Source organism: Fundulus heteroclitus, chromosome 8, assembly GCF_011125445.2.
Source record: "Fundulus heteroclitus isolate FHET01 chromosome 8, MU-UCD_Fhet_4.1, whole genome shotgun sequence".
In the NCBI taxonomy this organism is placed as follows: domain Eukaryota; kingdom Metazoa; phylum Chordata; class Actinopteri; order Cyprinodontiformes; family Fundulidae; genus Fundulus; species Fundulus heteroclitus.
Genome location: NC_046368.1, coordinates 24,108,873 through 24,135,127, shown reverse-complemented (window position 1 = coordinate 24,135,127; position 26,255 = coordinate 24,108,873). Strand labels below are relative to the sequence as shown.

Below are 26,255 nucleotides of genomic sequence, written 5' to 3'. Positions count from 1 at the left end.
TTTATTCTTTCACAACAGATTTTATTGTGGCTGTCCTTTTAGTTTGTGGTTACGCTTACATAAGATTTGCCATAACGGCTACAGTAGAGGACAGATTGCACACAAACATCTGAAAGCACTAAGGAAACTAATTCCTATAGGTTACATACGTATGAGTCTGAGGAAAGAGCAGGGGAGGGGGGGGGGGGTGCCAGAATCACGAGACAAATACACCACACAGCTGCAGACAAACAGTTTTAAACTTCTTCCAAGGGAAAGACGTGGAGGGAGTAAAGGCAGATAGAGTCAGAGAGAGAAAGAAAGAAAGAAAGAAAGAGAGAAGAAGAGGAAGTGTAGGGAAGAAACCAGAGAAAAGAGAAGAGAAAGGTCAGTTCAGTTTGACAGTAACTTCTTGGTGATGCGGTGGTTTGAGGTACCCCTGTTGGGGAAACCAGTCTGTGGTGGTATCATGAATACCTGACGTCATTTGAGATATACCCACTGAGATTTCATTGGATAGTCCAAAATACCAAAGCTTGTAATCCGGATGTGGTTTCTTAAATGTTCCTCCATATGCTGGCCTGTCAAAGCTGATTTATGGCCATTGCACTGTTAGTTTGTTGTGAGTCCTGTTTGTTCTTTAAAGTGTCTAGTGTTGGTTTTACATACTTTAGTCAAAAAAACAAAACAAAAAAAAAACAGACAAGCCATTCAGTCTCACGTCTGTGTGCTGCCCCCCTTGTGGCTGAGATTCTTCTAGAAGTTGGTTTCTTGTCATTCTCTCCCGTGTTTTATGAATCAGCCTGAAAATGTACGACACGTTGTGTCCTAAATAATGCTTTTGTGTGGCTAAAAAGCCGGTGGCTGTCGCTGGAAGTTATGTAGAGTATGTATGTCATTGCAAAACTCACAAAAAAAAATCACTTAATTGAGTGGTTTTGTTCTACCGTTAGTGGTTTGTTGTTATTCTTAAAAGCACGTCTGTGCAAAAGCCTCATTAAAAGTAAGAAAAGTTCCAACGTAGCGTAACTCATGCATGTCTCCCAACCACTCTGTTGGCCGAGAAGCTATTTATAATTATAGTACAATTTAGAAAACAAGACATTTTACGGATTATGAAAATATCCTGCTTCACCAGCTTTACAAGGGGAAAAGGCCTTAGCTCACCGATTACACAAAACAGTTCTAGAAACAAGATTAGGTTCCCTTTTGTTGAACTGGCATAAAATCTGCAAATAAAACAGATACTCTCAAATTAAAGGCGGTCTTCTAGAACTTCATAAAGACATACAAGCATAAAATATTATTTTATACACACTAGAGAGTTTTCTGAACCCACTGATGTAAAAAAATGAAGTAATCATCAACAAAATTTTGAATTTCAAATTATAGCTCATTGCAAAACATTGGCAGCATCATAAACCAGATGAATTAGTTAGGTAAATAATAAAACTCAGCTAACTTCAAAAAAATTGAAGGGAAAATAAAATATACTATTGGTAGCAGCAGTCATATTAATGTTCGTCAATCTCAAGAATCCCATTTTAACACCATTAGTTCTCACCAGAGCTGTCATCATTTGGTAATTATTGGGTGTTTAGAGATGTTTATCCAGTCAGATCTTCTACATTCACTTCCTCTAAGGCAGTTACAGAAAGATTGACTTTTTTTTTTTATTTGGTGTGAACAACTGTTTTATCTGAAAACAGCAGCTTTAACAAAATAATAAAATTAAAAAAATCAATCAATGTTGACTAGAAGACTCAGTGGAGAAAAAAAGAGAAAGCAACATCATTACTAACTATATTAAAACTGGCATGGTTGGACATTCAGGGGTGTGCTGCTGGTTTATTTGGTTTCTTATCTCCCCACTGTTTTATCCTTTTATCAGGATCAAACTGGGACATGAAGTCCCCAGTCTTAATCTTTTGGTGAAATTGGTAAGCGTTCATCACGGATTTTCGTTTAATTCTGTGTTGTTGTTGTTTTTTGTTTTTTTTTTTTTGTCAGTTTAGGCTTCGTGCTACATGATTTTGGTTTTCTTTTGCAGAAAACACTCCCTCCAGGTGTTTTGCAGATCGAGGCTACAGCTCGATCTTACAAGCTGGGAAGGACTCATCCTGCATGACAACTGTGCTGCTGCTGGCCAGAACCATGATGTTCTGCTCCTGCTGCTTGTCGTGGGTCTCCTGGTACCACTCCCTCATCACATCTGTGTCATGGGTTGGAATTAGAGTAACCTTAAGAAAGCAAAGGAAAGTTGTTTCATGAGGACACATTTCTGATTGTGGTCAGTCCACTGAATGCAGGTTTAGAGGAAAAAAGCATTTTTTATTTTATTTTTTTTGCAATGGGCTTGTGTGGAGTAGCTTTGGGTCATCAGTAACTTAAATATAAAAGAATATAACAAAATACTTCAACAGAAAAAAAAGTAGGATGCAAAACTGTTTTGGGTGGCTGAAACAGATAATAGTCATTCATTTCAATCAATTAATTACAGAAAAATCACATGTTTAAAAATAGCAGACAAATGTTTGAGCCACTGCTAACGCTGATGCACACACTCCAGCCCACTGGGTGGCGGCAATACCCCTTAAAGCTTAAAGCATTCTTCCCTATGGCATTACTTAAAGGTATACTATGCAACCGGGGTTGATTTTCCAGCGAGGCTCCCCCCAGAGGGCGAAAGTAAAAGTGCACTGTCATAAAGATGCTCAGCTGTTCTGGTTCCTCCGTCAAGCCAGGCGCGGTTGTTTTGAGCTTAGCAGACAGGCGAACGCAACAAAAAGTGGAAAAAACGGCAGTACAAACAATGACTAACACAGTGAAAGTATGAACATCAAGCTTCCCGCAGCGCTATCTTTTATAGCGCTGCGGGATAATAATACGTTTTTTTATTATTATTATTATTATTATTGTTTTTTTTTTTTTATGTTGGCGAGACGCTACCGCCACCACCTCGCCAAGCCGCAGCCGCAGCCGCCGCCGCCGCCGCGGTAGTGTCTCGCCAACATAAAAAAATAAAAAATAATAATAATAATAATAAAAACTCTATATGCTTGCATGTTTATTTGACGTTAACACGCGGTTCTTTGTTGTTGCTTTCGCGCGTGCATATAGTGAATGGCAGGGCAAAAACACATGGAGTTCTCGCCGTAAAGCAAGACCGACTCTCGCAGTCTTGCACGAGACTTCTGAGCCTGTGGGTGCGGGCCGAGGGCTCTTGCAATTGCAAGTACGGTATTTCCCCCACAGACCACTAGGGCGGCCGAGAAAACCTTTGTTCGACCTGAGATGACTCATTTAATCATCCAAAACGGTATGGAACACATTAATTAACTGAAAAATGTTGCATAGTATGCCCTTAAAGGCAAAACATGTTGGAGAGAGCTTGGACAGCATTTAATGGTGGAGAAAATAAAGAGCTAACATTAGCCACACCAGTCTTCGTACAGGTTTAGAGCCAGAAAACTAAACCTACATCTACTGAGACTGTTCAAACTTGCGTGTGTGTTCATTTCTTGATTTATCAACCAGTTTTCAAGCACAATTTATTTTGATTAAAAAAAACTAAAATAAATATGTCAAATATTAGTATTTCCCAACAAAACATGAATTAAAAAGTGATTAGCACTAGAACAACCAAGGACCTTGAGTTTCTGCATAAAACTATCTCTACATATCACAACATTTTAGGTTGTTGTGCTCAGCTATGGGAGGATCCAAGAACTGAACTACATACGGCAAACAAAAGAGACTGGTCAAAACTGTGAATCCCAGAATACACAGTATCAACAAATTTACATGACAGCTCCCAGGAAGGATGAGTTCCAGCTGGAATCTGGACCTCATACAGCTAAAAAAAAGTATTTCTTTCTCTTTGCCCACAGCTACCCAAAAGCTGCATTGGTGGGACACACACATGGAAATTTTGATCTCTGGGCAAATAACAGACTGTATCTTCAAAGAAAATCAATAGTCGCCTTAAACTGGCTGTCCGAGCTGGTACAGAAAATAACCTAAGCCAAACATTAAAAGAGAAGCGAAAGCAACGTTTTTAAATGTTAGGTTTTCTGTTGGACACTGACATGGGGTCAGAAAGGCTCCCTCTGGCACTTCTAGGGATGCTGGAATTTTGTTGGTTCAAGTGTTAAATATTTACAAAGCTTTCTTTTTAAACTGATGTTAATTATTTTTCTTGCATTGAACCACTAATGTTTAGCAAACACATATTTTTGTCAGTCACTGTAAGCTTGATTCCAAAGGAAATTTTCCCCAAAATCTTTAAAGTGACCGCTCTAGGACAAGTACTGACTACCCCTAAGTACTCCACGACAACCCTTCTTTAAAAACAATGTCTCTCTTTCAGAATAAGAATAAGCTTTATTTGCCAAGTTTGTGGGTACAAACAAGTATGCTGAGTTGTATTCCAATGCTTTTAAACCCCTAATTAAATTGTTCCTTTTTTTTAACAGGATGTTTCAGCAATGACGACATTTAAAAGCTCATTGGTAAACCCAAAATTACTGACTGAGGCAAAAATATAATTTACAACCTTTACACAAGTGATTACACAATAGTGATGTTTAAACTAATCATTAAAACTTACCTGCATGCTGTTTCCCCACTGGGCTTTTCCTTCAAGTAAAGCATCCAGGACAGCCCTACTGGGTTCCTGAGCTGTCTGATTGTTGCCGCTGACCACATAGTAAGAAGACCGGACACGCTTAAAGAACTCAGCGTCCACGTTTTTGGCACTGCAGTGATTGGGGATGTAAACCAAATCCATGTACATCGGAGGACAGTTGGACAGGGCCGGTACTTTCCCACTTCCGGTACCTGAAGAATATATATTTTTTTACATTACATTACAGCTGCATTAGATAATGCCCGTCAGGCAACACAGTCATAAAAGACAATACTGATAAAAAAAAAAAAAAATACCCACCTAATGTTGAGCTTTTTACTCCTTTGGATGCAGATGTATTGGTTGCATTTTTGACATCTTTCCCTTCTCCAACACCCTTTTTTGGAGAAGCAGTCTTTGAGTCCTTAACTTTTGACAGACCACTCTTCCTGGCTGGCGATAAGGACTTTTTTGAGGGCTTTTTCTTTTTGAGCTTGTCTCCTCCAACTGTGTTAGCGTTGTGAAGATTTTCTTCAGCCTTTAGTGCTTCTGGGTCCACCATGCAAACATCATGGTTGCCTGAAGTTGGAGCAGGATCCCGCAGCACCAGCGGAGGAGGATCAACATGTCTGTACGTGAGAGTTCTGTCACTCGGCAAAGTTTCTGAGTCATCTTCAGAGTCAATGTTGGCATCTGCTGTGATGGAGGGGCACTCTTCTGTCCCTGGTGGTACATCTGAGTCTGTCTGTGAGGGGGCGGATTCACTAATGGATGTGGGTGGGGTATCCTCACATTGCTTTGCAGATAGCTTACCTCCTGGAGGTGGGGGTCCACCCCCTGACTTGGCCAGAGGCTTCTCCTCATCCAAGGCATTTTCTTCATTAATGAAATATTCCAGAGGGTGAGGGTTGATGAAAGATGGGGACAATTCAGTCTTGGGGTGACGGTACTCACAAGATTTTACAAGGCAAAGGTCAACATCTGTCTTTGATGGAGCACACGGGCTCTTTTTCATGGAGTCTGGTTCCCTGGAGCCACAGGGAGAGTTGAAACTATAATGATCAGAGGAGATAGGTAGCTCTATTGGTGAAGGAACTTTTGGACTTGTAGGATTTTTTCTTTCAAGTATAAAATCCTCACATTTGAATGGATTAGTCTCTATTTTGGGGGAATCAGTATCTCCTTTTGAAAGATTAAAAGATGTTGTTGGGGAAGGAGCTTTGGGAGGTGACGGTGACTTGTCAAGCTTCTGCTCTGAATCCAATTTTGCTGTGTTTTCCAAGATCGGACTGATGTTGTCATTAGCTGGGGGACCTCCTAACACTGGAGAGGGTTCATTGGAATGTGGCGACAGGGTGAGAGATGAGGCCTTTGGGGTGGCTGGAGACTTGTCTGTTGGTTCCACTGCTACATGTGGACTCTCTGTAATTTGACATGGAGTTGTAACAGAGGACTGAGATGCGTCTGAAGGGGTTGCAGAAGCAGCACGGACTGATTCGCTTTCTTCAAACAGCAAGGGCTTTTCAGCATATTTTGGCTCTCTAGATGCTTTTACTTCAGATCCATCTGAGGGGCTGTAGTCCACCTCAGTTGGGCCATTTTCTGTTGCATGAGAACTGCTGCCTACTGACTGGTGCTCTGGAGACTGTTTGCTGAAATCCAGGGCTAAGGAATGATCGGGTGACTCCTGGCCAAACTCTATAGACATGGTGGAATGCTCTGGAGATTTTGTGTCCTGTGTCTGTGCCTTGCTTTTTGCCTTAGGCGAGATTTCTGGAGAGATAGACATTGGCCTTGGACTATCGTCTTTAGTTGGTGATCCCTCAGCCTCATGAAGGGTGGTTGGGGTCTGAACAACCGAGACAGACAAAGAGTCATCAACCTCCGTTGAGTGAGGTGAGCCCACCTCAGCGTGCAGAGAAGGAGAACCAGTTGTCGGTTCTGGCAAGGAACTGGTGGCCAGAGAAGCTGTGGATGCTGAGGCCAAGTGTGAAAATGTGTCTTCTGCAACTGCTTCTTCCAGGGGAGTTTCAGACTTGTCTGATGTGGTGCCCTCTGAAATAGACATTTTACTCTCTTCTTTAAAAGTTGTGAAAGGGCTGGCATCGGGTTCATGTTTGGTCATTGGTGCTGAGGACAGCACTGAATGCCCGTTTTCGTCAGGTTTCGTAGCATCTCCTTCAATGGGTGATGTGTTGTCTGGGGATTCAGGCTCAGGTATTAATGGGCTTTTTGGAGAGGAATCTGACCTCTCCACCGGTGATCGTTCTACTAATGTATCGTTAGGCTCAGGAGTAACTCCACTGTAGGAGTCTTCTTTATCACTTGTGACCTCCACAATTACTGGACCCTGTGAACTGTCCTCTGAAAGAGGGGGTATAGCTTCCACTTTCTCATCAACCGGGGATTGGTAGTAAGGTGTGTGACCAGAAGACTGAGGGGAGGAAGCTCCTTCCGAAGATTTGCCATCAGGGCTCTTGTAAGAATCAGCTGCTGCTTGGGTGCAACTTGCCAGGGTGGATGACAGCTCTATTGGTGTAGCCATTGTTGACGAGGAATCAACGATATCCTTAAATTCCAACGAGGGAGAACAAACAACAGGAAATGTTGTGGGGACTGTACTTAGTTTGTCTGAGTCATGCATCTCGTTAGACTTTTGAGCGGCTGTAAATTCTTCAGCTTTTCCATCTGATGGAAACTCCTTACAGAACTGATCCTCTTTTAGAGGTGAAGGAGGAGATATTGTTGAAGCAGAATGGTTGTAGTCTTGGCCTTCTGTGACATAACTCTGAGAAAGGCCGGTGGCCGGCACATCTTCCAGTGGAGAGAGGTTCTTTTTATCAAACTCTCCTGATGCTGATTTCCCAAACCTGTCAGCATCTTGTGATGGAGATCCTGTTTCATCATTGTTGGTCTCGTCACTCAAAATGTCCCTAGGAGTCAACATCTCGTCCATGGGAGTGGGCAAACTGGAGATCTCAATGGTGGACTGTGTAAAACCAGACGTGACTGTGTACTCCTCTGGTGGTTCATCTCGGTTTTCCTCATCTGAAGCTGTAAAGCTCTCAAAGCCAATAGGAGGTAATTCATCATGGATGGATGCAGCAGGGGAAACTGGGGACGACACTTTGGGTGAAGTTAATCCAAAGAGTTTTTGCTGTTCTCTTGTATCAAGACTTAGATGCTCCTCTACTGCATTTTTGTTTGTGACATCATCATTGTCTTCAGCTTCCCCTTTTTGTTCCACTTTGTCTTGAGTAGCATGGTGTTCATCTGCACAGACTGTAAGGTTACTTTTACCTAATTCTGCTTCCTGTGGCTCATAAACCTCTTCTGTCTCCCCCTTCTCCTCATAGTCCCCTCCCTCTGATGTCTCCTCCATTACAGTGCCCTCATCCTCAAACTTCTCACCTGTGCTGCCATTAAGTTTACTTTTCAGGACTTGTTCTTCTGGACTCCCTCCACTGTCTCCTTCTGCCTCTGTGGTTGTTATGCCCTCATCTACAGACTCTAATCCTTCAGGCGACTCTTTGGTTTGGTTCATTTGTTCATGTTGTGCCTCCAAAGACTCTTTCTCCCCAGCTTGCTGCGCGGTTGCATCATCCTCAACCAACTCTTCAGCTCTAAGCTCCTCAAAGTCTTTAGTGAGGTCTTCTGGTGAGGACATCAGAGATCTTTCCGTCTCTGGGTCTTCTACCACAGTGGCGGCACTTACTGGCAGTTTGTTTTCTACCTTGGTTTCTTTTTTTGCTACCTTTGACTTCCCTTTATCCTTTAACTTGGATGGAGCGCCCATATCTTTCTTCGAAGCGTCATCCTTTTTCAGTGGCTTTGGTTTAAGATTCTTCTCTTCAGCTGCAGTAGAAGTCTTTTTAACATCTTTGGAGAGCCTTTTTACATCTTTCTTTTGCTCTTTCTTTTCTTCCTTCTTCTCCTTCATTGGAGAATCTCTTCTAATGTCTTTTTTAAAAACTTTCTTTGTCTCGTCCTTCTTTACTTTTTCTTCCTTTTTAGTTTCATCTTTCTTTGCAATTTCTTTTTTAACCTCCTTTTTCTTTTCTGCCAATGTTTTGGCCTCCTTTTTAATCTTATCAGTTTTGGATTTGGCTTCCGACTTTTTCTCTGGTGTTTCGGTTTGCTCTGTCAGATCTGCATTTGCTTTTGGTTCCTGTGCCTTTGCCTTTTCCTTTTTTAGGGGGACCTTCTCTTTTTTCTCTGGCTTTTGTATTTTTTCAGGTGTTGATTCTGTGTCCGTCTTTGCCTTTTCCGGTGTTTCCTCCTTTGAAATCTTTCTGACTGCTTTGCTTGGCGATGGCCTTGGGGTAGATTTTAGGCTCTCTTTACTGTCTGTTCTGTGTTTCATCTTTGCCTGCTTCAGCGTTGGTGTTGATGGAGTACTAGAAGGCATTGTTTTTTGAGTGAAAACTGGCTGTTTCAAGAACTCTAAATGTTTTAGTTTCTCTAAGCCTTCAAATATGTGGTCCTGGGTGGCATTTCCAGGAAACAGAACCCGCACAATCTTATCTGAGGGATTTGCGGGGTGCCACACGATGAGGGAAGAGATTGAAGTCAAGTAGGAAAGAGGGAACTCCGACTCCTTTCCATTCGGAAGCAGAATAGAGGTCGTGTCGTTTTCACTTCCTGTCCACTGCTTCATGAAGTGCTGCATCTCCTTGCTGTTTTTAGAGGGATTGAGCACATACATTTCTAGCCTCCCAACACCCATTTTCTGAAAAAGTGTAAGTGGTTCGATAGTGTTTCCTACCGGCTTTTGTAAAGGCTCAATCCGTAAATTTAGCTTGTTGAGGAACACCTGGGTGAAGGCTGCCTCCTCAACATTCCTGCGCACTTTGTAATCAGGTTCAGGGTTTTCCAGGTTCTCAGGGAAGTTCACAAACACAACGCCAATATCTGGAGAAATCATGTTCTTCACCCAGTCACTGTTAGCTGTTGACCCCTGCGACTGCTCCTCCTCAAGCTCTGCAATCTTCCTCTGCAGCATGCTGTTGATGCCTGGCAAATTGTCTTCACCGATGTGAGTCAATAGGATGGAGTCCACCCGATCTAGATGCCTCACCAGCTTCCAGAAACACGACTTCCTGTCAGAACCACCGTTAATGAGCATGTTGAAGCCATTTACGGCAAAGAGAGCCGAATCTCCTTGACCACCAGGAAATATGTAGCAGCACGGCTTGGAAAGTTTGAGAAATCCACCAGAGGTTGGAGGTTCTAGCATGTCAAAAGGAGACGGTATCTCTACTGATTCGGATAAATACTCGGTAAACTCTGAGAGACCCTCCATTTCAGGCAGGATGAGAGCAGAGTTAAGTTTCATGTTAATGAAGTCTTGTAGGTTGTGTTTGTCCAAGTTGGAGTTTTTCCAGTCTCCTTGTTTAGGACAGGCAAGCGTGAGGTTGGCTTTGTTTGCTGGGGGAATAGTGCTGAGTAATTCACCAATCTGTGCAAGGAAAAATAAATAAACAAAGGAAATGTTATTTTTTAACCAGAAATGTGTCCACTGTCACATCGACGTGTGTCTCTGTGATTCTTAAACAACACTATGGTCTTTTTTTTTTTGTTACAAACAAATGTATTTAGATCATAATAAAGTCTGACAAATTGACTGTGCACCCTAGCTTATTTCAGAAGTGTGGGCTTTCCATTATTTTAATGCCACTGTTGGCAGAATTCAGCTGATAAGATTTTTTGTGAAGTGTTGAAAATATCCATCTTACTGTCAAGCTAGTGTATTATCTGGTTTGCTACTTTTTTAATCCAATCTACTGCTGCACAGTACGGCCTACCATGGAAAGTACACATTTTGTATTAGTCACAGCAAACATGATGGATTAAGTGGTTCTAAAAAATGTTTGAAAAATTTTAAAGATCAAGAGGGTCTAAAGTTTTGAAGGTTTTATAAAATTGGGTTCCAATGAATGGGGGCTTTCAATGCTGTTGTGAGGTCATGCTCTGTTACCACAGCAACACAAACATGATGCATGATGGTTATCAGAGGAGATAACACCCAGAGGGCCTACCGATGAGCCGTCATAAAAAAACAACAGCCATAGTCTCAACATTTTTTTTAAGTTGCTGGATGTTCTAAAGTAATTTAAGGTTATCTTTGTGTTTCGTTTTATCCTGAATAATGTTTCTTTGAGGAAGCGTTTAGATCCACCTTTGACTGATCAATGATGTACCTGTACATATTAAGCTTTATGTAGGGTATCATGTAGATTTTGCCGCTGCCCATATAAAGCACATTTAAGTATGTAGACTTTAATACCTCAATGGATAATATTTAAACCAGACAGCCTGATAAATAAAAAATAATGTTGATAACATATTTGAGATATTTCTACTTTAATTTGTTTCCAGGTCAGTCTCATCATATTTGATATGCATAATCCACTAAATATTCAGGCTTTTTATTTGTAAATGCATAACCAATAACATCTTAATTTTAGTATTTTGGAGGTGAATTTTGTACTTGTTTTGCAATTTAAAGAGCAAGTCTGTTTACATGTTTATGGTACAACATAGAGTATATGTCAATAGTTATTGTTAACAAATAAAATAACATTAGATTTTAGTAGGGAAATTAGTCATCTGGATAAATCATTTATTAGAAATGACCTATCCCTTAACACATGTAATAGGCACGGTTAAGTGTGTTAGGCTCATACACTCGCCCTGATAGCTGTTCTTTAAACAATTCATATTTCACATGTTTCTGCATGTTGCCTCACCTCTTGATCAGTGAAGATGTCTATGAAATTGCAGAAAGAGAAAGACCCAGACTGAAGAATCAGCTCCCCCGTCTTTTCAGAGCACTGCCCTGAGAGGACCAGGAGCTTGTGTCTGGCTGTGTCAGAGATCATTAAACGAGCCTGCAAAACAAGGGAGATAAAAATAGAATATCATTATCCCTACTGATGGGAATATAAATAAAAACAAGATAAATTACAACATCTGTAATTGTGCAAATAACAATGGAGTCACACTTAGTTTTAGAAAGACAGGAAGTGCTGTACAATTGCAAAGATTTATTGTTGCTGCAATCAGCTTAGCATTGTGGTCAATCTCAGGAACTACCAGCTATGTGTCGCTCAAATCCATTAGCTAATTAGCTGACACGCTATCTCACTGCCCACTCATCCCTCTACTGTGTCTCCCTTCCCTTTCTCCCTCCCTGTTGGTGTTTTACTCCGCCTCAGCAGCATCAGCCATTCTGGGCGACTGGCCCAGTCAATCTTGCAGTGCTGTGACTCGTTAATGCACTTTAGACTGCAGACATAGGGGCTGGAGGCGCCAGTCAGAGCAATGACACAAAAACAAACTCATGTTTGACCTCTGCTCCTAATTAAAGTGCTAAAAAAGCTAAATCGCATACAACCAGCTGCGCTCACTATTCGGGCAGTAAATGAGGCATTTATCCACTTCCCAAGATTTACAGTTTTTTTTTTGTCCCATCATTAACTGGAGCAATCATCCTGCTCATGCTTTTAACCGTCTGTAAATGTCTTAATGGACAAAACAACAGGGAGTCCAGTTAAATATGTTATACTTGTTCAAGAAAGAGACAACAGAGGAGGCTATAAGCCCGCAGCTTATGTGGCTCATTTTACCTCAGTGCTGACGGCTTCATCCGAAGGGTTGATGAGCACCACTGTCTCCAGGATGTTACTTTTATGGTGAAGAATTCGTTGCCCTGAATAGAAACAAATGACAAACTATAAATAGAAAACTCTGTATGTTACATTATAACAACATGATGTGAGAAAGTATTTGCTCCCAAACAGATTTGTTCTGCCTTGCAGAGCAGGCTTTTTAAGGTCACACCACAGCATCTGAAATGGGTTTAAGTTCAGACTTAGACTAGGCCTTCATTTTTCAGTTGATCAGAAGTGGCCGAGCGCGTTTGTTCAAAATCATTGTCCACTTGACTTGAAGGTCTTGAGTTAATGGTCAAACGTTCGCCTTCATGATTTCCTGCTAAAGAACAGAATGCAGGGTTTCGTCTGCAGCCCTTTGTGTTATCTTTAGACAGCAGCGGCGTTGCTTTGGCCTTTTTGGCTCGATTTTCTCTCTTATTGTTGAATCGTGAACACTGACCATAACCGAGGGAAGCGAGGTCTGCAGGACTTTAGGTGCTGTTCTGGTTTCTTTTTTTTGTGTCTCCTGGATGAGTCATCGCTGTGCTCTGGGAGTAATTTTGGTAGGCCTGCTTCACCTGGAAAAGGTTCACTAATTTTGTGGTTCTTTAGAGTCTCTTTGACATTGCTTTGCAACCTATTCCAGACTGATAGATATCACTAACTTTGTTTCTCATTCTGTTATTGAATTTCATTAGATCGGGGCATCCTGTGTTGCTTTTTGAAATCTTTTAGCTTACTTTCTGCTGTCAGACTAGTTCAACTTAATAAATACTTAGTATTTGTGGTATTTGCACGTTCACAAACACACAAAAATGATAATGTTTAGAACTAGTGCTAAACATCATAAATCTGGCTGGCCTAGTTAACTTTATATATCTTAGAAGTGTATTTTATAGTGTTACAATGAATTGATAGAATAAATAAAGCTAACATAAAAATAATAATTAATTTACCTAAAATGAATCAAATTTGTTTGAGCGAGTTCACCAAGCAAGCCTTATGTATTTCATTACATGATATTTTTTAATGCAGAATTCATTTCAGGCCAATTATTGTGAGAGATAATTGTGTTTGCATCCAATTTAAGTAAGTGAAGCCATAAAGAGATCTTGGAAAGAATTAAAATCTCAAATTTCTCGTATCCTGTTAAACATTCAAGCACCATAAGCTCTGCTCAAGATTACTATATTTTAATATACTGTGCCAACACTGTTTTTCTGGCTTTTATTCTGACTTTGTTGTATCATAATTAATAAACAGCAAACGTTCAAAGATACATTGAATTCTTTAATTCTAAAGAGGAGCTGTGCTCAAATTTATTTATCCTCTAATACATCATCGATGGATGGTCTGACAGCAGCAATATGGCAGTGTAAATGTTAATCCTCTACAGCGTGAAGCTCTTTATCAACAAGATGGATGAGATCTCTGATGAGGGAAATAACAAAGTTCTTAATCCAACTTGACATTAAAAACTGTTTCAGGACTAAATTTCTCCTCCATCCCTCTTTGTTAGAAATAGATACGTTTGTGCCTTTGGCTGACAAAAATAGTCTATGAGGAAAATAATATATATCTCAGTTTATATGGCATGAGTTATCCTTTTTTTGTTTTTTTAAATCTAACATTCGGGCTTAAAGGGTTCATAACTTCTTTCTTTTCACATTTAAATCCTTCAGTTGTGATCAAAGTGGAACTGCAATGCTTTGGTCTGATTTTCTCTTTATTGTTTCCCCACAGCCTCTCTTTTACCCCAGTTTTGAGCTGCGTCTGAGAGCAAACTTGTTTTGGTGCCGCCTCTTTAAATCTAAAGGAGGCACCCCGCCCCCCTCCAGGTCGCAGAGCATCCCACTCCATTCCGTTTTACAATTTTTGTAGTATGCTGAGGGACGATGTATTGAATAGTGTGAGTTAATACACCCAACAACTGAAAATTTGGACTTCCTTCAGTTTGGACTAAAAAAATGTAGTGAGAAATGGAGAAAATGAGAAAATGGCGGATTCATAAAACTGGTAAACTGAAAGTCCATGACCTTGTTTAGCACCTCCTCAGCAAACACTGTGATGTAATTGTTTTTTAAAAAAAAAATTAGGAACAGAGAAAACTGAACAGCTTGAAAAATATTTTTAAAATGGAATATAAAGATATCTACGCAACTCCTGGACAGACTGCATTCAAATTTTCTGCATTCAAAGATACTCCACATACATAAAATATATCTGAGGGCTAAAAAAAGGGAATTTGCATGACATGTCCCCTTTAAATGTATTATGATTTATTAATAATATACTTATTTAATTATTATATTCAATATGTCATATACATATCATATAAAATAATAGATTTAGTCATGGATGTATTTTGTTATGTACATACCCTTCATTTTTTCTTCTATCACAGTCTTTCCTAATTATTTTATATTTTATTTAATATTTTTTGCAGGCTTAATACAAAAATGCTGTTATAAAACAAATATTGCATTTTTTTTATGTTTTTATTTAATCTGTATCTTTCTACTGCATATTTTTAAGGCCATTAGGTTTGAACAAACTTAGGTTAGGTGGAAGAAAAAAAGAACACCCTGAAAGCTAGACAAAGTCATTTTAAATTAATTTAACACAAATAAAACAAAATACTAAAATTAACAAATAAACATATCAGAAACATCAACATTTAATCCCACTGTCACAGATTAAAAAAAGAATGAAGCAATCTATCTATCTATCTATCTATAGATCTTTAGATCTATAGTTAGATCTATAGATAGATAGATAGATAGATAGATAGATAGATAGATAGATAGATAGATAGATAGATAGATAGATAGATAGATAGATAGATAGATAGATAGATAGATAGATATAACAACTGTAATAACAAATTAATTCAGCTTGCAAGAGTATAATAAAAAAGACCATTTGAACCTTTTGCCTCATTTGAATGATTTAATCTTTAACATCAATAGAGACTTTTACCAATTAAATCTGTCTCTCTGGACAGCCATGGCGTTAAGTGAAAGGCTCTCAATCATCTCTGGTTCTTGGTGATTGATTATGATAATGACTTTGTGTGGCGATCAGGGGATCAGTGGGGGTGGAAACAGTTCCTAATGAACACATCAGCTTTTATTGAATCAATCTTACAGTCCCCTCTTTGTACGTTTGAACTCCCTGACCAAACAAATACCACACATGGCACCTAGACACAAAACAATGGATTTTACTAACAAAAGATAATGCTTTTGTTAGTAAAATCCTTTTCATTTTGGTCATTGTAACTGACCCAAAATAAGAATCCTTTAGTTTAATATCAGACAGATTGAATTTAAAAAATACTTTCTATGTAATGTATGCAACGATCTGGTTTCCTCTGTATATAATTTAAATTTTAAACATTTGCATCAGAAAAAAATGGATGGTCCTCTAGACTGGGAGTAGGTAAGCAAGCTATGTGGTCACATCTGTATTTGTGCAATTCCAGTAATGAGAACAAAGAAAGTGGCGGTCCAATTTTCATACCACTCAGAAATATATATCTGTGATCGATAACACATTTATAAAAACCACCCCATTTCTCTTTGCCTCTCGGTGTTAGTTCCACTCCACCTGCTGGCATGAAACATAAAACATGATAAAGAACCCAACAGAGCAACCACCAACACTGTTTGCCTCAGCCAAGATCATCAAAAATGACAGATTCTGCCATGAAGCTTGTTTGATTCTGGCATTACTTTGATCGGTATAAAAACACAGAGGCTCCGTCTCAGCAGTAGTTAAGGTGATGCGGCATGCATCGCCAAGCATTCTCCTTCCGGCTGAACAGAAAATGCAATCGCAGCACCGCGCTCCCGCTCCAGACAGAAGCGGATGGGAACATCGATCAGGATGGCAACGCACCAATCATAAACCGGGTGTATGAATAACTTAATATCTGCGTCTTTTTTTGCTTTACCAGAATATTCCACGCTCAGAATAGCTTAGCTTTAATTTCACCCACTCGGCAGCTTCCCTTTTTATTTTGGTTTTATTCTCAAGGGCTATCAGAATGACTTGATCCTGTGTCCCCAAACAACTGGGTTGAACAAAGGAACCGGCACTTCTAACACAGCCAGTTCATGCAGCTAATGGCGATGCCGGTGCTTTTCGGTGGGCCGACTTCCTGATCAATCAATCAATCAATCCAGGCCCTGCACCATGTTATTGAAGCCCATCAAGAGTGTCTCGTTTTAAACTCTGTTGCAGCCATTGTCTTTAGGTTTTGACTTCTCATCGAATTTCCTCGTCTTTTTTTTTTTTTTTTTTCCGATCAACATAATCTGGTCACAGTCCTACAAGCGAGGAAAACTGAAGCTCTGATAATGGGTTCATTTGGTGATTTATAGATAAACGAATTGGTACGGTAGCTGTTACTAACAAAACTAACACTTATAAAACTGGGGGATGTATATTCATTTGTGACTCTTATTGCAACATATTTTGTGTTGTAACTAGTCCTTACCACAAACGTTTTGTTCTGAAATCTCTGAGGCAAGCCTCCTTAATGGAGCTGAGGTAGGAAGGCGACTCTGAGGCTTCATTATTTTCTCCACTCAAGGCACAGTGCTGGGAAATCTATTGCCGGAGTGTCTGATATCCAGCAGGGAGAGGCCGAGGGGCTCCCGCTAAGGGTCAAGGCTTCCTGCACTCATTGTAATGGATGCTCTGTCCTCTGTCAGGGTGACAGATGATTGCATCTGAACCCAGGGTTCCTCTAAATGCTGTTCTCCAATCAGTGAAAATGCTAAAGGATGTGAGACTACTGAAAAACAGAGAGATACTAAGATACTGTATTGTTGTATTCTTTATTGGAGTTGGTCGTTTCTCTCTATAGGGCCATGAGCGAGATCCAGTGGTTGCTGATAGACCTTTGGTTGACATTTTTGGATCAACAGCCTTAAACTCTGTTATGAGATTGATGGGAAGCTGCTCCCCCAATAGGTTTGTGTGGATGATGGTGATGAATATTTAAAACCATTGTGATTTATGTTTCGGTTGTGACAGCCCTTTTCTTGTGGAATAGACAGCATCTACCACACCTTTCAACAGCCATTTTTACAATAACACAGGTGATCCAATTACTGACACTTGTAACAATTTCTTTAAATAAATGATTAATTTTTTTGAGCCTCTAATTATAAACCAGTGACCTTTGGTCCCTAAATGTGACGAGACAGAGATCTCTTTATTTTTAGTGTCTGCTAGGCTGGGCTAGGTAGCCTCGTGAGACCATCCTGATCTCGCGAGCTTTCAAGGTTTCACTCGCAGATCAGTCTGGCTACTCTCCGTTAAAGAAAATTTGGAGCCGTTCACCAAACGAACGTCCAATCAGCGTTGGCTTTGAGGCGGGTTGAGGTGTGACGCAACGAGAAGCGCGACAGTTCAGTCTAAAGAACATGGCGGCTTCAGCCGATGAAACTAGCGTTAGCGTGGCTATCGAGCAAGTTTTATCGGAATTACAGAGTATTTATTTGCTGAGCTAACGAGCCTTTACCTGCAGCAGCAAGAGTAGCTTGGCTTGTGGTTGTGTTTTCATCGTTGCTCGTAACAGAGCGACGACGAATCTGATTGGTTTATTTGGCCCGTCTATCACCAACATAGGCCAATCAGCTAACCAGTATTTTCGCCCCTTCCGAAAATTACTTCAACGGAAGGTTTCCAGATGGATATGCAGAGCAAATCTATCTGGCGGAGTCAGGTAATGGGCTAGGACCCAAGTTTATCCTGCCAGAAAGAAATCTTCAAATCTCACTGTTAGAGGATTGCAGCAAAGAGTTGCATCCTGAGGTACCTAAGTCTGCATAACAACATTCAGATACCAGCTACATACTAAACAGCTGTTTAGGAAGCACGCCAGGAAATAGTCTTTCTGTCCTACCATCCCGCATGGAGTATTCTGCAACTGTGTGCTTTGGTCAGTCGAGACTGTAATTTAAGGCCAAAGCGGGTTCTGAAAAAAAAAACATCTCATGCCCACTTTTAGGTACGGTGGATGGTACATGTTGCTTCGGACCTGTTTCTCTTCTAAATGCGCTGAAAACCTTAGAATCAGCGGGGTTATGAACTCTTTAAATTACCAGGGGGTTTGAAGTGGGTTGTCACTGGGTCCTTCTGTTTGATGATCCAAAACAAGACAGAAAGTGTTCAACACACATAAAATCAACCTTCCATCATGATCATCTGAGACCCCAGACCAGAATCTTACAGATAACCTGAAGGGTGAGCTGTAGAGGGGACAGGATAAGAGAAAAAACAGAACTGTGGATCTAGAGAGATTGAGCAATGTTGGTTCTGTTTGCTCCAACATAGTTAACATGTTATACGATAAGACGAGGGGCGGTTCTGGTACCAAAAGGGTTGTACAAAGTACTAGCAGCAGGGACGCCAGTAAATGCACCACCATGGACTTTGATAAAATAACAGTTTTTGTTTACGTAGGATTTTTTTTCCACTTTGCTGTATAAACCAGAATCAGCTTTATTCATTTTTTTTGTACTTCAATTGAAGGTTTGTCTGTTTGAGATTGTGCCACTGTAGTAAAGATGACATCATTTGAATGCTTTCTACACTGCCTTACCAAGGGGGCCAATGTGTATTTTAAGGTGTTATTTTTACTGTGTGTTCTTGTGAACATTAAGTCGAACAGCAAAACTCGAATTATTGCAACATTTTGTAGCTGTAAAAAAACATAACCTTCTTTTGATCCTACAAGACAAACAGAATATGGTTTTTAAGGGCATCACTGACACAAGTGGTGAAAAAAACTCATGTAATTCTTACAACAAAGCAAGATTTAAACAAATGATTTTTGATTCAAAGCTCAAAATTGCAGACGAGGCCAAAACTGGAGATTACACTAAGAGCATGACTTAATGATTTCAAAGTTGAATTCAAATTCAATTTGAGACAAAGAAGCTCTGGGTAGAATTTCCACAGCAAACAATCCTTGGAAATGTATTAATCTGACTTTTACTCCTAGACAGCTACGGGTTTTAAAGCCTCTGCTTCCTTATGAGATCCTAATCTGTCGTTTTGTCCTCATCTTTTCCCCTAATCTTTTGCATTTTATCCCTTTTAGCCCCGTCCTTCTGTTCCCTTGCCTGCCTCTTCTCTTTCTTCTACAGCCTCTTGCTCCCTCACCCTCCCTTCACGCTCCCCGTTCCCCTCCCTCCTTTATGTTCGCGGACAGACCCTCGCCACTGGGGATCCCACGTTGCTAATTACTCCCAAACCAGCTCGCGCATCCAAGCAACAGCCTATCTATCGGAGGAAAAAAAATGGAGAGCGAGGAATGGAGGATGGGAAGGGGAAAAACTGGAGCACCACTGAATTTCCTTTTTAGAGTGCTTTCTCTGTTTAATATAATCCAATTCTCTAAGGCTAATTTGAAGACAAAGTAGACGCTGCCCTTTCATCCACTGCGTTCGTTGGCTGGATGAATCGAGTACGCGTCCGAGCCAGTGTGACATCCTGCTGGTCGTGTCCAGAGCCAGGCAGAGGCTTTAACGGCCGCTAAGGGTCAAGGCCACCATACACACCGACGGACCACATGTCTGGGTACAATGGATCTTTGCAGTGGCTATTTTTCTTTTTGCTTTACTTTGCAAAGGGTAGAGATGTTAAAGCACCCATGCTGCAAATAGCTGAGAGTGCATATTCGGGTGCAGGTAATATAACCTGCTTAATATAATTAGGTTTAGTTGCCAATGAGACCGAGGCAATGTGATGCAGTCTATATGCAGCTGCTGTGCTGTTCAGAATAGAAGGCCTACGACTCTCAATTTGGTCTCACTGGACCTTAACTAACATACATAATCATCAAAACTACAATCAGCTGTTAAAAATCTAGTTCCTGTTTGTGCCTTCAGTTTTAGTCCCTAAAACTCTTGCGTTGCAACAGACCATCTCCGGACCACGCCCTTTTTCAGCTAGTCCTCACTCACATAGAAAACACAAGCCATCGCCCTACAACAGTAGTTTATTAGCTTGCTTTCTAAGCCCTTTTTTGGATAAGAAAAGAGCCAAATCCACACAACAGGGTTGCTTCATCGTCTCTGCAGCTGTTTTATTTGGACAACAGAACATTTATATAAAGAGTTTATCTCCAAAGGCTGGAAAAAAACTATTTTACCATGTTATTGTGTTACTGTGGTCAGAAAGAGCATGCGGCGATAAATGCGGAAATAGAGAGAGAGAGAGAGAGAGGTAAATGCCGTGGTGTGAGTTACCGAAGGAGGCGGTTTGGATTCAACAGAGGCAACACAGCTGCACTTTGCTTTGCATTTACTTGGCCGGCTCAGCCCTGCAGCATCAGTCAGTGACGGGCGCGGCTGATCAATCTCCCATATTCAGCTCGCAGAAACAAGATGAAACCACTGCTAGCTGTGCATCCTATTCTCTCTCCCATCTCCTTATAGTCCGTGAAACTTTAAACTACAAAATAGATTTACTTGAATATTTGAGCATTTAAACAGTATGTTGAGTGAACAGTGTAGTTTTCCTAACCTGAATCAGACTATTTTTATATTAAGCAAAGTAGTACGGTAACAGGATAAAATGAGAGGCACACCAATATGTCTTATTTCTGAGGTTATCTTTGAGGTCTGGCCTGCTGATTTAGGCGATACTATGAATCATGCAAACGCATTAGAGTAATCCAAAGGGTGCTTTTTTCAAAGATTTATGTTTTATTCTGGATCAAAAAAGAAATGAAGGTATTAAATGATTACTCCCTATATATGCATGAAAGCATATGTGGCTAACCTTTATTTGCCGGTCCAAAAACTCAAGACAAGGTTCATTGTTATGAACCATTGTTTTTCTGTCTGTTATGGTTCGGACAGAAAAACAATGCTATTGCTTTAATGAACGTGATGGGAAAAAAATCTAATCACTGATAAAAGCAAGCCAAAGAAAATTTGCACATTAAATTTTTGGTGGCTGGTGGCTGCATCTTCAGTCAAAAAAAACAAAAACAAAAAAAAACAAAAAATTATGCAATTGAGGAAGAAAGAAAGAGAAAAACATGGATACGGTTAAGCCCCAAATTATCCATCCCCTTGGTAGTTTTAGATTAAAAATGATTTTCGTTGAACCAAAAAGATAACTGATACAAAAATAAATAAAAATAAGTATACTTTTTTTAAAAAAAAGAAATCTGTTTTCTGTTTACAATCTATTTAAAAAACAGCGTGTTGAAAACTATTTGTCGATAATCGATGCAACAATCTTCACTGGCAGCAATCAAGCAATTGCTCTAATTTCTAACCAGCTTTTTGTGTATTTTCACTGTTTTTTTGAAAATCTATCATTGATTATGTGATTTACGTTTTTCAAGTTGGAATGCCTCCCTACCAGCTCCTTAATCTTTAGCTTTCAGGTTCATGTCAGGACTCTGGCTGAGTCCCTACAGAAGGTTTATGTTACTTGAAATCACAACTTACATGTTGGTCCAATTTCAAATCTAAATCTGTCAAGGGTTTGAATACTGTTTAACTTATCTGTACATTTATAAGAGCTACTAAGACTATGTAGGATAAAAAAAAAACAGTTGCATTTGAATTTCCATCTTCATTTCGGTAAAATCCCAGGTGTAAGATCTTCTGAAAGACATGTTGTTTTTCGGGTGATCTTGAGATTTTTCCTGGAAATCAAATATTCAGAGAAGCGTTTATGGGGTGGATGGATTGTCCTTGAAGAGACCACACCCGTCTTGATTAAAAAAATCTAAATCTTTGTACCCATTCATCTGCACCAGCGATTCGTCTAAATGGACAAATGGACCCGAGCCATGCCAGTGAAATGCTTCCAATGGAGCCAGCAGCTTCCCCCACAGTGGGGAATGATTGGATTCCTGCCTTTTTTCCCCCTTTATTCTGTCTCCCATCTGTGCAGGAGCTAAACCAGAGTGTGTGAAATTATCACCGTTTATACTCCTCCTTTTCACTTCCAGCTTACCTTTGACATCTGCAGAGAAACGAGCCGAGTGTCTGGAGACGAACAGCTTGAGCTCCTGGTCCAGGTTGCAGTCAATAAGGTTGGTGTCCCATGAACGGATCCCTGCAACACACGCATACAGGAATGGATCTTTTTGCATAAGAATCAGACAGCATGCACAACACTTAGAGGCCTCTCCACCCACACGCCTGTGCTGTTGATCCTCTGCTTCCGGTTCATTGGAAAACTTGGAGCGGACACGTCTAGACTTGCTACAGATTTGGCACGAGCAAAGGGATCCATAATAGGAAATATCCATAGTGCTTTTTGTGCTTTGCCCTGGGCCAGAGGCAATAATGGCCTCCATTGTGCTGACTCATTGTTTAATCCTTTGTACGCTATAAAAAAAGATTGTTTTCTGTTTCTCTTTTTTTTTTCATCATAACGGTTGACATGTATTAAAATGAAATACTATATCTTGCTTAATAAAAACCTACCAAAACATCTTGATTAGAATTTAACTGAAGATTTTGGCTGATCATGCAGCGTGTCCAGCTGAAAATGGTAGCCAATCCTGGCACGTTTTTGTGAACTGCGTTACTAATGGGAGAAAATAAAATCGTCTCAGTTGAAGTTAGGATCTGTGATAAGATGTGATGCTGAGAACGTTTCTGTGTTGGAGCAAGTATTTAAATATGGATCCAGTTTTAGTTAGCACCGATTCAGGCTCCATCTGAAAACCCATAGCAACAGCTCTTAGCTCCTGTTCCTTGACCTTTCATGAAGTCAACAGTAAGAACTCCATCATGGGGAGGAAAGGAGCTTCAAACTGCTGTGCCGAATTCAAACAGCCCTTAACTCCGACGTCATTATGTGACAGCAATGCACATGGATGGTGCGAGTCAAATCCAGGCCTACGGCCTTCAGAAAATTAACCACAAAGTGCATGCTCTCTTCAATCTGGACATTTTCACTGATTTCTGTGACATGAGGTTGTGCTTATACGTTTTATAAAGCAAAGGATCGTGGGATTCCTCATAGCCCCTTAGCGCCGGTAAAGGACATTGTGAAGTTTCTATGCTAAATTAGCTGCGTGAGGCAGCATACGGACTACTTTTCCAACCTCCTTCATTACTGACTGCACTATTCGGACAGCACTTATTATAGCGACTGCTGATGCACTTCTGCTTTGGCTCTATAAGGGTATTCGGATTGATCCCCAATTTTAGCTATCTTAAGCACACAACTAACCAATTAGCAAACTTACTTCTCAACCCTGTGGATGTTCTTACCGATAAAACAACAGTCGTTTGCTGTGGATGTCAGAGGAAAAGTTCAATATGCCACATCGGTTAAATAGGTCAAAAGATCATCATTATTTCAGATACCCTTTGTATCTTCATTGTGAATTAATTCCTTATCTTCTTGTTTTAAAGATGGGAGGACAAACCAGACTCTCAAAATGATCCCAAAAAATAAGAACTTCCCAGAAATATAGATTAAAATCTACCAAAATAAGATGTTGTTAAATGTTACTCCAGTTGTATTGCTTAAATTGTGTGTGGTTTCACAGTGTCAATTACACATGTGTGATTGCCTTATAATGTAAGGAATGAGAAAAAACAACTTTAGGAAAAGGTGGATTTGTCTGGAGAATGAGGATCTATGTATATTACCTACGTTTTTAGCAACAAAAAGCCTGAACTTACAAATGAGAACATAATAAAATGTAACTTCTTTTATTTCAAGGAAAAATAAAATAAATTTAACATAGCAGTAATTATAATGATAAAACACATAGTTAGAATTTAACCAGTTAAAATGGTGAAGTTAATGATACGTCCCTATATAATATTTATTTAGGAATCTACTTCAGCACTTAAAGGACACTAAAAAGAAATACGTTAAATTCCAGCAACATTGGGAAATGAACTTATATTCAACTAAACTAGTTGAATTATAACTAATTAATAACTATTCTGCTGATTTTACTGATTTAGTTTGTCCTATGTTAAAAAAAATAATCAAAAACTAAAAACGTGTTAGCGTGAATAGGATATAAAACAGTAAACATTTTAAACGTATTAACCTAGGGTTAAGATCATCAAGTTTTACTTTTGCATTAGCTAAGGCTGGAAAATCAACTTGACCTTTTACCTCCAGCACAGAAACCTTCACACAACTATTACGAGCATTGTTAACATTTCTTAACTTGATTTTCTTTTATTCATAATACAACCTTTAAATACATCAGCATTACTGTTGACTGTAAAACAACTGGCTAAAACAACTGACTACTGACTAAACCAAGATGTTCAGTTCAATTCTTATCCTAATGTTTAGGTAGATTCTGTGTCCAAAATGAAGTGGTCAAGGAATTTAAACATGGTTGAACAATAAATTCGCAAACATCGCATGATTTAAATATACATTGGTAACAGCTAACATTCAGTGTAATAATTTTTTTTTTTTTATTGTGCACACAATCACTTCTCACTTTCATTTGTCCTGCAATGCTAAGGATAAGTGTTTAATGTCAAGATTTACAATCAACCTTACAAAAAATATAAATGAAATGGCTGACACAACAACACAGTGAATAGAAAAACGAATGAACATCTTATGAAGAGGCATAATCAACCCTTTAAAACAAATTACAAAGTGAGGATGTTTTTTTTTTCTTCCAAGTAGCCTCCTTATAGCCCTTGTGCTTCAGAAGAACTTGATCTTCCTCCCACACAGTTACTGCGCCATACTCTTCTCCTCCCCACTCTTCTCTAACACCACATAGTGCACTCTAGCCTGGGAAGCAGGCCTCGGCAGTAACTGTAACACCCCACCACCACCACCACCACCAAGAAAAAAAGAAAAGAAAAGAAAAAAACCGCCCCACACAGCTTGAAGATGGGTCCTCGTCGCTTTCCGTAGGGACTGCAGTGCGGATTGAGCCACGCCCACAAGCCGGTGTAGGGATGGTGGGGATGAGAGAGCTGGATGCGGGGATGAGGAAGATGATGATGGAAACATGCTCCCGCAGGACGAACGGGAGGGACTGATTGATTTGCAGGGAAATCAGATCAGTCTGAGGACACAGAGCGCAGACTCGAAACACAAAGCGAGCAGCCACAACCCCCCCCCCCCCCCCCACCACCACCACCACCACCACCCTGCTGTCGCCTCGCACCGCCGAGTGTTGAACAAAAGCCTGACGCACCTGAACAGAGCCCGAATAAGGGGGATAACCGCAGCTGCGTTGGACTTGTAGAGATGTGATGCGCTGCGTTAATGACGCAATGACCAGATATGGTGCTGAATCATTACTGGCAGCTGTCTTCCATGTGTGGATGACAACAAGCAGGCCGACAGAGGCAGACAAGAACCTCTGCTGACATAAACTGCTCACATCACTATAAGATGATAAAACAATCTTACAACGAATCCCCCAATAGATAGCCTATGGGTCTATAACAACTGTTCAGTATCTATGCGTAATTTGCGCCGTGCGTAAAGTCCTGCAAAGCGAACAGGTGCACAAAAAAATTGTAAAGTCATGAGCTCCACCTCACCTTTCTCTATGTCCGCAATGGCACACTTGAGGTGATCCTCTGATATGATCTCCCCGATAACCACCAGCAGGTAGAATTTGCTGTCGTTGAAGTGCAGCGAGGGGCTGGAGGAGGTCGGAGAAGCCCCGGCGGTGTTGCTCTGGGCTCCCAAAGTCTCCATTTCTGCAGGTTCTACCAGCGTGGCCATCCTCTTCTTTCTATTTGTCTATACGTGTCTGTGCGTATCCTATGGATCCTAAAAGCAGCTTGCCCCCTCCCCCCTTTTTTTCTATCTTAGCCTACTCCCCGCAAAAGTGCCCGACTGGTCTCCAGACATGCGAGTGGAGCGCTGATAGGAGTGGCTCTAGCTCTTTATACCGGCAGACATTGTGTCATGCTCAGTAACCGGGGAGAGAAGAGGGCGCCGGGTTTTTTTTTCTCTCTCCTCTTTTTGCACACTCACTCCACAGCTGA

At 40.4% G+C, this 26,255-nt stretch overlaps 1 protein-coding gene across 1 annotated transcript; it reads right to left on the bottom strand.

The window, feature by feature from the left end:
- On the bottom strand, positions 1-26,203 carry map1b (microtubule-associated protein 1B). The gene is made up of 7 exons (XM_012866207.3): positions 25,803-26,203; positions 22,258-22,359; positions 12,235-12,317; positions 11,356-11,496; positions 4,928-10,064; positions 4,589-4,818; positions 1-2,219 (listed from the first exon to the last, which is right to left on the bottom strand). The coding sequence occupies exons 1-7, from the start codon at positions 25,987-25,989 to the stop codon at positions 2,064-2,066; spliced, it is 6,036 nt and encodes a 2,011-aa protein (XP_012721661.2). The 5' UTR covers positions 25,990-26,203; the 3' UTR covers positions 1-2,063.
- Positions 26,204-26,255: the final 52 nt, after the last annotated feature.